A 13,257-nucleotide genomic window follows, 5' to 3' on the forward strand; every position below is an offset into this window, starting at 1 on the left:
GTTATATGAGTTGTGCAATCATTAGTGAAACCAAAATCTTTGTATATTGTATGAAAACCTTACAAGACAATAGACATATGTAAGATTTCACATATATGGGACATTAAAGTACATGGAAAAGCACATGATGAGATTACCAAAAATAATTTATGGCATTTCTAAGATTTTATGACACCAGCATTGTATCAGGTTTTTAGATCACACTTTCTTCAATCTCAATTAGTGAATTTTTTCAAAAATGATTACATGGGTTATATTTGTTGTTATTTAAGATTTTATGAGTAATTCTATCCAATAAAATAGTCAAAATTATTTTTTATTTACAGTTAGATTATCAAGTTCTTGTGTATGCAGCAAATATTCAAAATTGTCATGTAAAAATAAAAAAGACCCAGTCACTCATTTCTTGCCGTAGAAAGATTTAATTTTGCACTTAATTAGTATATGACATTATACAAGTTGCATATTTACATTTTAAATTTAAGTGGCAATACATATTTTTAAATTAGCTAAGTTCATTAAGATGCTACTTTAATAATTGTTTTGAAACCATACCTTGCACTTGTGTCCTTTTGGATGTTACAATGAAATACATAAATGTTGAAGACATGCATTGCAAGATGTATTAAAGAAGAATACATTTACATTTTGTAGTAAACTTTTCACACTGCTGTGTGCTTTTTCATTATAATTTTGACAGATTCTCACATTAGATTACAGTAACAGTAGAAGGAATTAGTTACTTTCCAGCTCAGCAACCCTGAATGAATAAGTGGCCATCTTCACATTTAGTTCATTTACAGTAATATGTCTTAAGTAGCCGACAAACAATTGAGCTGGACTGTGGACACTGAATATACATACATGGTCTAACTACCTGAGCAGTGTTTATGGCTTTGTGAAAGCCTGTGGGAAAGAGGACAGTTGACATGTAGCTCAGTGGAGTTTTGATAAGAGAACCTCTGGCTAACTTCTGCACTGTGCAATTACCATAGTTTCCTATGGCATATAAACACTGATCACCCATGTCAATGAAGTGGGACACTCTAAAAATACTCCCATCCTTCAAAAGCACAATAGAGTTGTTTCTTTGTTTTGTTTTGCTGTAGGTATGACCATGAACAACCTCTCCATTTACAGCAATTCTCTTGTAGTAATGTACCACAGAGTTTGGGGAAACCTCTCTCACTGTGTGTAGGGCAGCTTGATCACTAACAGACATTGATCTTACATTTGGTGGACCAAGGGCAGTTACCTCAGTGAACTTCGCAAACTTCTTGACATGATGCTTTTCGGTTCTCATTTCATTACAGAAATCTGTAACTTCTGCAGGTGCATTTGTTAAAAATTGCTTTGCTAAACGGGGAAAAGCTCGGGAAAACAGAACTCGTTTGCATATTTGTTGTGGTACAGCTTGGCTACTTTTTACTTGTTTCAGGAGGTATCCATTGAAATCTTCAAACATAAAGGCTGAGTGCGCCCACAAAGGACCACAATGCACAACACTTTTGCTCAAATGCAGAAGTGAATGAACATTGAATGTCATGTGCTCTTCCCCATACAGCGACTGCACACCTCCAACAAAGTACACTAATGCCTCATGGGCATGATTTATCTGTTCTGTATTTATTTCAGATCCCAACAGAATGCTTATGCCCTCTATCAGTAATGCCCAATGACAGTGATACTTCTGTGGAAGTATGCCTTTTAGAACTGGCAAGCTATAGTACAGAAGCCAGTGTTGCCACTCATGGGCTTTCCAGAATTTGCGTTCAGTCAGAGATCTTGGAACTCGAGCAACAATACCTGGAGGTTTTATAGACAAGAGGTGTCTGTCCAAGATAGCTGTTTGTGTGCCAATGTACCATGGCTCAGAATAATTTTTTGAATCGATCCATAAAGTTGCCATTTGTCTGCACACACCAAGCAACACACAATGCATATAGTCAGGGACCATCCCATTGATTACATCAAAGTTTGGTAAATCTACAATGGCAGATGGGCCCTTTATGCCCAATATTGTTGTCCCTTCTCTTTCAGCAATTTGTCCTATCTCTACTGTGGTTTTATGATTTCTGTCACTTGGTTTTTCATCTGCACATGTGTAAACCCTTGACTTTCCTTTTCCTTTCCTCATCTGCACCCCAGGGTGAAGGCAGACTCCGCAGCCATATTCACCATTAAATTGCTTAAAATTTTGTAGTAATGGCCTTGCTACTGCATCACACACACAGCACAATGGGTGCACCTTCACGTGTCTCCATGACTGATCACTAGGATGTTGCCACTCAAAGCCAGCTTGTGAAAGATTGGCACATTCCTCTACAAATGGTTGGAAGTAGCAGGTCATGTCTGGCTTTTTTGCTCCAAACCATAAAGCACATAAAAGCACATGCTTATCTCTACTCTCAGGGGGTATCTCATTAACATAACACAGTATAGGCCAAATACTCAATTTAGAGGACTGAAAGACTGGTACACCATCACAATTAAATGTAAGGGAGAGGAAATCCTCTTCACTGTTAGATTTCAAGGTCTGATATAAGGTGCCATCACATATATCACTTATTACATGCCTACTACTATCATCAGGACGAAAACAGAGATCGTGCATACCTTGATTCTCAAGAACATCCTTCAGTTGATCCTTTAATGGAATACTGATAAAGAAATGTCCTTCCTGTAAACTGTCTTTTACTGTTATGGACGAGGAACATGACACACATGTAAGTGTTTCTTCTTGTGATTGTAAAGTGCCAAGGTACTTAGTACATACTCTGCAGTAATGATGGCGTTTTAATTGATCTATAATACCAGCTAATGGTTTCTCCAAAAAATACTTGCTTGATGGTACTGCATTTGTCCCAGCAGAATGTAACTTTAGAAGTTTCAGCAGGTCTTCCATCAATACACCAGTAGTGTTGTGTCTCAATGCAAAGGAGAAAATAGAGATGCAACTTTGCCCTTCCGTTAGTCCATGAGAGTGGATATCATCACGTATTTCTTGAGGGGCATTTTCCTAAAATTACAGAAAAAGAAGCACCATATTAAAACTTATAAGGTTCTGCTTTACCATAAAGGTAACCTTGTTTTTCTCTACTGTACTCTACTGTACTGTACTACTAAAATGTAATGGAAGTCACAACACATGCAAGAAACAAACAAAAAGAGGAAAGACAGACAGTGTCTTTACACATCTAAAGCCCTTTTTAGATGCCTCTGTATTAAATAATTTTAGACCCATTTCAAAGCTGCCGTTTTTATTTAAAACTTTAGAAAAAATCGTTTCAACTCAGTTAATCTCCTTTTTGAACAATAATGACATTTTTGAAAAATTTCAATCAGGTTTCCGTTCCCTGCATAGTACTGAGACTGCTCTGATCAAGGTCACCAATGATTTACTACGTGCAGCTGACTCAGGAATGTTCTCTATTTTAATTATTCTTGACCTCAGCTCAGCTTTTGACACTGTGGACCATGATTTGTTAATTAGCCGTCTGAAAAACTATGTTGGTATCAGTGATGTGGCCCTGTATTGGTTCGTCTACTATTTATTGTATTTTCTGATTTTATTGTTGATTTTTCATTTTCATTTACATTTTTAAGTATGGATCATGTTTGTTTCACTGTACAGCACTTTGTAACTTGTTTTTGAAAAGTGCTATACAAATAAAGTTATGATTATTATTATTATTATTACTATTATTATTATTACATACATTTACATTACATTACATTACATTTAATCATTTAGCAGATGCTTTTATCCAAAGCGACTTCCATGAGCTGCAGAGATAATCTGTGCATTTTGTCATAGCATTGTTTGTCTCGTGATTATTTAATGTCATATCAAATTATGTAATTAACTTCATAAATGTGTTTACTGTAGTTTTTTCTCACCTGCTCCAATGTGAAAGGTTCTGCTCTCTGCTCTTCTCTTTGGGCATCTTCATCACTTTCCTAGGAAGGACACAAATCAACAACTTGTTAGATAGATAGAGTGAGAGAGAGAGAGCAAGAGACAGAATACTGTAGTTTTTTCTCACCTGCTCCAATGTGAAAGGTTCTCCACTCTGCCCTTCTCCTTGGGCATCTTCATCACTTTCCTATGAAGGACACAAATCAACAACTTGTTGGATAGATAGATTGACAGAGTGATAGAGAGAGATACATATTAATAGAGAGACATAATACTGTAGTTTTGTCTCACCTGTGCCAATGTGAAAGGTTCTGCACTCTGCTCTTCTCTTTGTGAATCTTCATCACTTTCCTAGGAAGGATACAAATCAACAAATTATTAGATAGACACGAGTACACGCGTGAGAGATCACTTCCGGGGCTTGCACAGACAGAAGCGCCTGTGCCCTCAGAGTACTTGGACGTGGCTGTGGTTAAAAGAGGTAAAATTATATAAATACTGTTCGTTTTCTCACACAAACCGCTCGTTGTGTCTAAGCAATGTGTACTTACATTTACGAGTCATTAAATCATGTTTAATTTGGACTTCTCTGTACATGCTCTTTGAGGTGGTGACCATAGACCTGCATTATATGACTGACAGACAAGAACGGTTTGACCAAAAAATATCAAAATCGAAAATACTGTGGAAACAAAGACACCTACATCTTGGATGCCCTTAAGGTAAGCTAAAACATATCAAAAATTAATTTCAAAGTGAACTATCCCTTTAACAACACAGAAATGCGATACAATTACATAGGAAATTCACACATCAAAGTTGTTCACAACAGATATGAGCTGCAAATATATTTTAATCGCAAAGGTAAAACAGTTAGTAATAAGTATCATCTTATAAGCTACATAACTTTTACAATGTAACTATCACTAATAAGATCAAGAGGACATGAACCGGATAACACTTACATGTTGTTGCGCAGTATGTTTTTCGATGTCAGTCAAAGTTCTGTTGATTTTCCTAAAGAAACAGTGGACAGTAACGTTAAGGTAACTAACGTTAACTGGGAACGAATCACTGCAACCTTAATGGAGAACTCCGGTCAATTTTAACATTAAGCTCGTTTTTTTATTTGAAGTGTTGTCAGTACAGAGAACAACGACAAAAATCGGTGTTTCCTACACCATGTTATCCTCTTTTTAAAATTTGCACCCTTTTGACTTCAATGGGGCACGCCTGCGTTTAGCCTGCTTTAACATCCTTGATGTGTCATTACAAGTGCACAGCCATGTGAGTGAGTTTATTTAGAGTGAACACAGTGAATCTGACTGCAGTAGATGTGAAAGATATTAATAAAATTGATGTTAATTCTGCCAGCGAAAATACCTGAAAAACTTCCTGTTTTCGGTCGAAGTCCACAGTAGTCGATTGTCGAGTTCAGGCGCGTTCTCTTGAATTGCTTAGTTACCAATGATCGGAGGATCGCGTGGGTGAACTCGACCATTGACTACTGTGGACTTCGACCGAAAACTTCGACTGAAGTTTTTCAGGTATTTTCGCGGGCAGAATTAACATCAATTTTATTAATACAGGTTTAAACGTGCCCATTGAAGTCAACAGGGTGCAAATTTTAAAAAGATGATAACACGGTGTAGGAAACATCGATTTTTGTCGTTGTTCTCTGTACTGACAGCACTCCAAATTTACAAAAAAATGAGCTCAATGTTAAAATTGACCGGAGTTCTCCTTTAACCAGAAGTTACGAGCTGGTTTAGGAAACAGGTGTAATTACAAACCTTTTTTTCCATCTTGTCAAAGTACGTATAGGAACATTTTCTCTCAACCAAACCTTTTCTTTCGTGTTAGCAGTAACGTTGTGCTTTCTTTTCGACATAGTTACCAGTATTAATGTCTATTAGGGTTGCTGGTGAAGCTAGCTAATGTCATTGTCAACTCGATGTGACCATTTTACAGAAAGTTACCGGAAACTTCAGGTAGCTAACGTTCCCGTTCCTCGAAAATAATGACTACAGAGCAGTGCGAGGTTGTGGGTAATGCGCATGCGCAGGGCCGCTAGATAGATAGATGCAGAGCCATTAAATATGATTTTCAACGGCTCTGGATAGATGGCGAGAGAGAGAGAGAGAGAGAGAGAGAGAGAGAGAGAGAGAGAGCTAGTACACTGCAGAACACCGTATGGAGGGAAAAAGTACGTTAGAAGGTTGAAAAAGAAGGCATCTTTTGAATCACGACCGACGAACGGCCAACAGACGACATAGTTTGGTAAATCTAGGGTTAACATTACGATTTAAGCTTCAATGTTTGAGCTTAAATTTGAAATACATTTATTTAAGTAACAACTGATTTTTTTAATGGCGAACGTTAACTGGTTTAACATTACATGTTACAGTTGTAACGTTAGTTAGCTAAATTAAGTTAGCTGCACAGTCACTTTCAGTTTATATTACCCAAAGTAGTGCATTTTAGCAAGATTAGTTAAGTTACCGTTAATTATCCTTATTTTTAATAATATTTATATGATAATAACACAAGTGTAACGTTGGATGAGTCTTAGATTATAACAGATCCAGTAAGTTAACGCATTGGCAGAAGGCAAAGATAACATGGCAAAGTTAACATTTTTTCAATGTCTGCATAAATAGTTGGTCTCCAACATTTTATTTTCATGTCAATATTACAGAACCTTTGTTTTTGATTCTAAGGTTTTCAAACCAGTAAATAGAATGATTATTTATATGTTTACTACATTTGGTTGCACTGCCTTTGGCCAAAATATTCATGTTCAAGAACATTTTGTAGTCAGTATTACAGTTAACGTTAATGTGCTTTCAGTATTTTTCTAACGTTACTGTCTGTTAATAGGAAACACCGGACCCTTTCTGGTTGGTTGTAGGCTATAGAAGCACCTGTCAGGTAGGACTGGGCTAACGTTATATGAACGAAATTAATATCACAAGAATTATAAAGACATATCACATTATCTGCTCACCTTTATCTAAATCTATCTAAATCACTCAACCTATCAATAACCTAATCTGCAATTTTCAGATTATATTCCTTTGGATATTTCAAATCAAATTTAGAAAGAAATATGTTTAATATGTGCTTGATATTATCAATTTAGACAACAGAATTGTGTATCACAATATATTCAAAATGGGTCTTAAATTTCATTTTGAGTGGCAATAAAGTCTTAAATATAACTTGCCTAACCCTGCAGATACCTAATATTAGAAGTGTTTTTTGTCAGAATACTGATGTTAAATGTTAGCTTAATAACAGTTTCTGTCTGCCAGTCATTTATTGATTGCTAAGCAAAACAATGATTTTTATTTATTTGATAACTTTAGAACACATGGAGAGGAAGTTTGCAGTGGTGCGGTGGAGTGAAGGGGAGGATTTTGGGAAGCTCAGTGACATAAAAACTGATGCCATAAGGGGGTATGATGATTCCAAGATGGACCAGGATGGGAATCCCTTTGCCACCTACTCAGCCGTAATTGAATGGCGCCATGGGAGGAAACAACGAGGAGGCTGGCCTCACTACAGAGGCACTGTCATTTTTGTTAGTGGTAAGTTAAGAGTTACTAACTTACTCTAATTCACACAAACACAAGTACTATGTGGTTTTGACACTGTAAGTGCCACAATCAGTATGTCATCTGACAACTATGTCAAAAATGAACTAAAAATGTAACTATGTTAAAAATGAGATGAGATAATAATACTTTGACAGTTGAAACCAGGTTGAATAAAGCTTTTTGAATAGTTGTTTATGTCAGGTGTCATGTATACCTTATGCATAACCCCCTGAATATTTGCGTAGAGTATACATAGGGTGTGCAAGTATACAAGTATATGAGCAATGCATACAGAGCATGCATGCAGTGCTTGCACTTATTTTGGAGCACACAACACATCACTAACTTCACGTATATTTTCAGTCTTAGTGTTACAAGAGGGTGATCTGGTGTAATCAGCTGTTTGAGTATAACTCTATTTGCTTTTGTTTTCTAGCTACTCGTTTTGAGACAATCCGTAAACTGAACTCACTGCTGAAGGAAGAAGAACCTACAGAGCTGACAAAGAGGGCCTCAGTGGCCCCCCAAAAATATGGGGATGATTCAGATTGCTCAACTGATATTGAAACTCAGTCTCAGCAAGCAAAGGTGACGTTAATTTACTTTTAGCTCCTATGCAATGACCATATTTCCCAGTGGTACAATGTGTAAGGAGTTGGCACTATTGTGTAATAGGCATTACTATCTAGCTAAATCTGTAAGGATTCTTGATATTGATTCTCTTGTACATAATGGTTGCTTAACACCAGCAATAGCTGTCTTTTTATTTTGGTTTTGTTTTTTTCTCTTGACACCCAGAAGTCAAAGGCTCCCAGGAGGATAGACCCTGCAGAAGAGTTTCTTAGGCTATACGGTCAATCACAGCCTTCTTCAGATAATCACAACAGTCTGACTCAGACTGTGGTTGAATTAAAGCAGGAGATCAAGGACCTGAAAGAAGAGAACGCGAAGTTGAAGGAGATTGTTCTTCAAGGTATCATTGATTCATATCAAATACTGAACCATCAGACAAGTAATAAACCTTTCTCTAAATGACTGTAGGCTGAATTGGCTGTATTGTCCTAAAGGAGTGATAATAATGGATTATTTGTTTTTGATGTACTGTGTCTAGATGTGCCAGGACTCCTACTGAGCTTGAGGAATATAATAGATTCGGCTGCACCTCCTAAGAGATCCAGGGTGGAGCCTACCAAAGCATTACCGGCCCTTCCAGGGTCTCCGCAGTCCAGGTCCAGTTCTCCATGTGCCACTTCGCTGTCCCTCCCCAGATCTACGCTGTCCAGTTCCACATCTGTGTCTCCATCCCTGACTGCCTCCCAGTCTTCTAAGGTAATTGTTTTTTAAAGAATAAATAAATACAGCATATAAAATAGATATACTGCTTGCCAGACTTGCTTTTAATTCAATTCAATTCAATTAAAATTTGCTTTATTGGCATGAATGTAACAACAATATTGCCAAAGCGTCCCACAAACCACATAAAAACAATCAACCCCATACATTTCATTAAACAAGTAATTACAGTGTAAAGTAATGAGTATGGCAGATCTAATGTGCTTATATGTCTAAAGTCTGTTGGGCTGAAGAAGTCAGACATACTGGTATTTTAAACTTTAATGCTCACCTTGTGTCCAGGTTGAGATCCATCCTGGGACCGGAGTCATGGTTGAGAAACTGGCGTGGGCCTATGCCATCAATGCCAATTCGGCAACAGTCTTTGTGAGGCATCTGCTCACCGCAGTCTTTCCAGTGGAAATACTGCTGGTGAGCAATCTTCGGGGGAACAAACGAGGCGGAGGAGAGGCTCGTCAACCATTAGACAAAAATAAATTGGATGCCATTTACAGTATGTTTTCTTCTTTTTAATGGGTGTTTGACCAATAGTCTCTGCTTTTGTGTGTTTCCTGATTCCAGCCTACTGTAATAATTTTTGCATTGTTTTTTTGTTCATGTTTAGGTGCAACTCTTGAGAAGTGGCCAGGGACCCAGCTTTCCAGCATTGGAAGTACGATCAATGCCAAGATTACAGAACTCCGGTCAAAAAGTAAAAATGCTGGTGTGTACACAGCTCCACATTAAACTGTTTTGTTTGCTCTGAGTTTCACACAGGTGTGTCACATAGTCCTTGGCCCTGGGGCAAAACAGGTTCTGACTACTGTCTACTGAAAGTATTTACTGCTTAAAGTGCCTGTTTATTCTGAGGTATCCAGTGTGCAGAAGAACAAACTGGCATATATGTAAGCCATTAAGGCATTTTAAGTTTACATTCTATGTTTTTTTGTTTGTGTACTTTGCAATTTCAAAATCGAGTATACTCAAAATATCTAAGTAAACAGTATAGGCAATATTAGCATTATGCTCAGAGCGATTGATTGCACTTAAGCCCCATGCCTCGTTCCTTGAATGTGAATACACCTGTTTGTATTGACAATGTTTAGTTGTTGGTGACACTGTTCCCATGTTAGAATAGGAATAGGATACGCATGTGCTCCTCAGGTTTGTATGCAGGCTTGTAGTGTGTGAAAATATCAAATTGTGAAAGATATTTCTATGTAGTCACAAGTTCATTTAAATCTAATATTTGAAAACAAATTGTTCTTGGGATTAGGGTTTACTGCTGTCAGTACTGTAATCACAGAAGAGTTTAACTGTTAATAAAGACTATTGAAAAGATATCCTAGCAGCTTTGTTTTTAATATTACAGATGTATTCGGACTGCATTTATGTCATTGTGTGGTAGAAAGTAGTTGATCTGGGTGTTGACCAAACCCTTGCCAGTTTTAACTCTGCTTCATCAAATGTTTTTGACTGTAGAAACTCATATGAAATTATAAAATTATTTTATACATAAAAAGTATGTTTTTAATGCTGCTATGTTCATTGTCTGACGTAAGAATTTTATTTAAAAAACATGAAGACAGCATAGTTTACATGAAAATATTAATAGACATTACATACAAAAAACCTATATAGAATGGTATATATTCATATATAAAAAGTATATGCTTTTATACATACATGGACATGTTACTTGGCTGACATATAACAAACTTATAAAAAACATATAAAGAAAGCATAGGTTATGTTTAAATTAGATACACTTTACGCACAAGAAAGATGTATGTAATTGTAAATATTAATATATAAATTGTATATGTCTTTATAACTAAGACATGTTTTACATAGTAATTAAAAATGCAAAAAATGATATGGAACATATACGAAAAACATACTTTGCCATGTACTATCCTTATAAACAGCATATATATTGTTTGTTTGATTCATACTTAATTCATATAATTACGTTGTATGAGAAAAATGCGAAAGTGGCCACTTTCATGAGTAAATCATAATATGAGACATATAACTCTCATAAGACATATAATGCATATAAAACATAAACATTTACTATTGTAGGCAATAGGAAATTCTTACAAGTTTTTTCTGTTTCTTTTCCATATGGGTATAGATAGATAGACTAGATATATAGATAGATAGACCGACAGATAGATATCGACCAACAGCGACCAAAACGCACTCACTTCCCTACAGCACAAGCTTTCCAACGCAGTTTCCATGGGACGGCACCCACACAAGCACCTGCCAAACACAGCGACAGACACGCGGCTACGTTTGCAACAACATTTTCACCGGAGGAAGAGATGACGCTTAGAAACATCCATATAGCTTGCATGATGCCTTCTATTTCTAGATTACAAAGACAAAGTTTACCAGTACTATGACACTATGACAAAGGTTACCGGTACTTATCTGAGCTAACGTCATGATCACTGCCACTAGATATAAAGAAAACGTAGATTTTTCACTCGGTGCTATTCAATGACAGTAAAAAATATACGTGTCGTTATTGTGTACTGCTGCTCACAGACTAGCTCCAGTGCTCATTGCTGCGATGCCAAATGATAGCAACTCACCAGGACACTTCACCAACTCTCCACTCATTCTCCTCGGACCATGCATATAATTAGCTTTGACGGACATCAGTTCTTGGCAATTCATCTTTTGCCCGCTCACGTCTGGCTGGTTTGAAATTACACGGCTGCGGGCCATCATACATGTTGGCTCTTGCCACCTCTTCCTCATCCCAGTCCGTCGCTATAGCGCTAGTTCTGATGCTGCGTTCCAGGCAGGTTTTTGAGCTCGTAATCACTATTTCATACCACGACTAATTACTTTCTACCGTTCCAGGCAAGTTACGCCAAACTTTCTGAGCGCAAGGAATTGTAGCTAGATTATTTATTTTATTGCAACGTTACATTGACCAAAAATCGTTTTTTCAACGTGTACCACTTGCATAAACACTGCATCCGTAGGCAGTACTATTTTTAGGGGCTGCCATTGTTGTTTCGCGTGCTGTGTGACCTCGGAACTCGGAGTACATCGATCTAGTACGAGGTCACGGGTGGGAAGTCACGGGGTTTGACTGCAGTTCCAGTGCACTTACATGGGTTTTAAGGTTGGAAAAACACGGGTTACGAGTTACCTGGAATGTGGCATCATACTAGGCTGAGGCTACCTTTCCTCTACTTCTCCCCCAACGTGATGTCATCGCCGAGTTGCGAAAAAAAAAAACGTTATTACCAAAAACTTAAAAAAATGGTTTTTAAGACCATTTTTGAGACCTTTTAAAAATGATATACATATCTTGAGTGATTTATGTACCTATTAATCGAAAGTGGTTGTTAACCTGCAACATGGCCTTTAATCCTCCTTTCAATTCTTTTCAATCGCTATACATATACGCCAACATTCCATGTCCAATATTGTTAAACCCGCGGGACACAAAATCACAGCTCCGATCACATCGTCCACCATCCTCCTGTTGTTAACGTTGTTCTTCTTTGTTTAAACATTGATGAACGTCGCACACAAATGACAATCGCGGTCAACCGACTTACGTCACATCCTAGTACACACGGTCGGTGCGAATGCAACCCTTTAAATGGTATTGGGAAATAGTTAGCGCAAAATCTTCCCAGTACTTCAGTACTGTACATTTAGTTCTGGAACTAAAGCGGTGCGAATGGCCATTTTGTCAAAAGTTCCAAAACTTTCACTGATAAGATTCTAGTAAATTTAAGATGCTGTGTAAGCAGAAAGTATTTACAGTAGCAAGGCAGCTCACTAGGTTTCGTAACAGAGTCTGTATGTGTGGTTGTGTGTGTGTGTGTGTGTGTGTGTGTGTGTGTGTGTATAACATTCCAGAAGATCCCTCCACCTGGAGAGATATATCACTGCTCCCCACTATATACAAGGTATTTATGAAGTGTGTTTTATGCCGAATTTTACCCTGGCTGGTGGAATCAGGAACATTGTCAACAAAACAAAAAGCATACATAGAGAGGCAGGGAATGAATGAGCATGTATTCTGTTTGAAGACTGCCATCGATGATTTTAAACATGAATCCTCCCGTTTCTATGCGGTATTTCTCGATTTTCGAGACGCGTTTGGGTCTTTACCACATAGCGTAATGCTTCATTCCCTTGAGGAAATAAAACTGCCGGAACAGTACATACATATAGTCAAGAATGTATATGACAATTCCTTTTTACAAGTGATTTGTGGACATCAACTAACGAAACCGATTAAACTTGAAGTTGGGATTAAGACGGGATGTCCCTGGAGCGCTGTGAACTTCATACTGGCCTTAAACCACTGGCTGAAATGGCTATGTCTCCTTGCCCCGCCTGGTATTACATCTCCAAACCCAGTTCAGG

General features: G+C 37.5%; 2 protein-coding genes across 3 annotated transcripts in view; one reads left to right on the top strand and one right to left on the bottom strand.

Moving 5' to 3' along the window:
- Positions 1–13,257, bottom strand: part of LOC132124131 (double-stranded RNA-specific editase B2-like) — a 200,482-nt gene that overhangs the window by 173,989 nt on the left and 13,236 nt on the right. The window lies entirely within an intron of this gene.
- On the top strand, positions 7,155–10,019 carry LOC132124090 (uncharacterized). 2 transcript variants are annotated; one of them, XM_059534886.1, is made up of 6 exons: positions 7,155–7,509; positions 7,955–8,106; positions 8,317–8,491; positions 8,630–8,853; positions 9,190–9,364; positions 9,476–10,019. In XM_059534886.1, the coding sequence occupies exons 1-6, from the start codon at positions 7,260–7,262 to the stop codon at positions 9,595–9,597; spliced, it is 1,098 nt and encodes a 365-aa protein (XP_059390869.1). In that variant the 5' UTR covers positions 7,155–7,259; the 3' UTR covers positions 9,598–10,019. The 2 variants fall into 2 exon arrangements, with proteins under 2 accessions (XP_059390869.1, XP_059390868.1); XM_059534885.1 differs by having other exon boundaries at positions 8,630–8,847; positions 9,154–9,364.

Source organism: Carassius carassius, chromosome 42 (assembly GCF_963082965.1).
Source record: "Carassius carassius chromosome 42, fCarCar2.1, whole genome shotgun sequence".
NCBI lineage: Eukaryota > Metazoa > Chordata > Actinopteri > Cypriniformes > Cyprinidae > Carassius > Carassius carassius.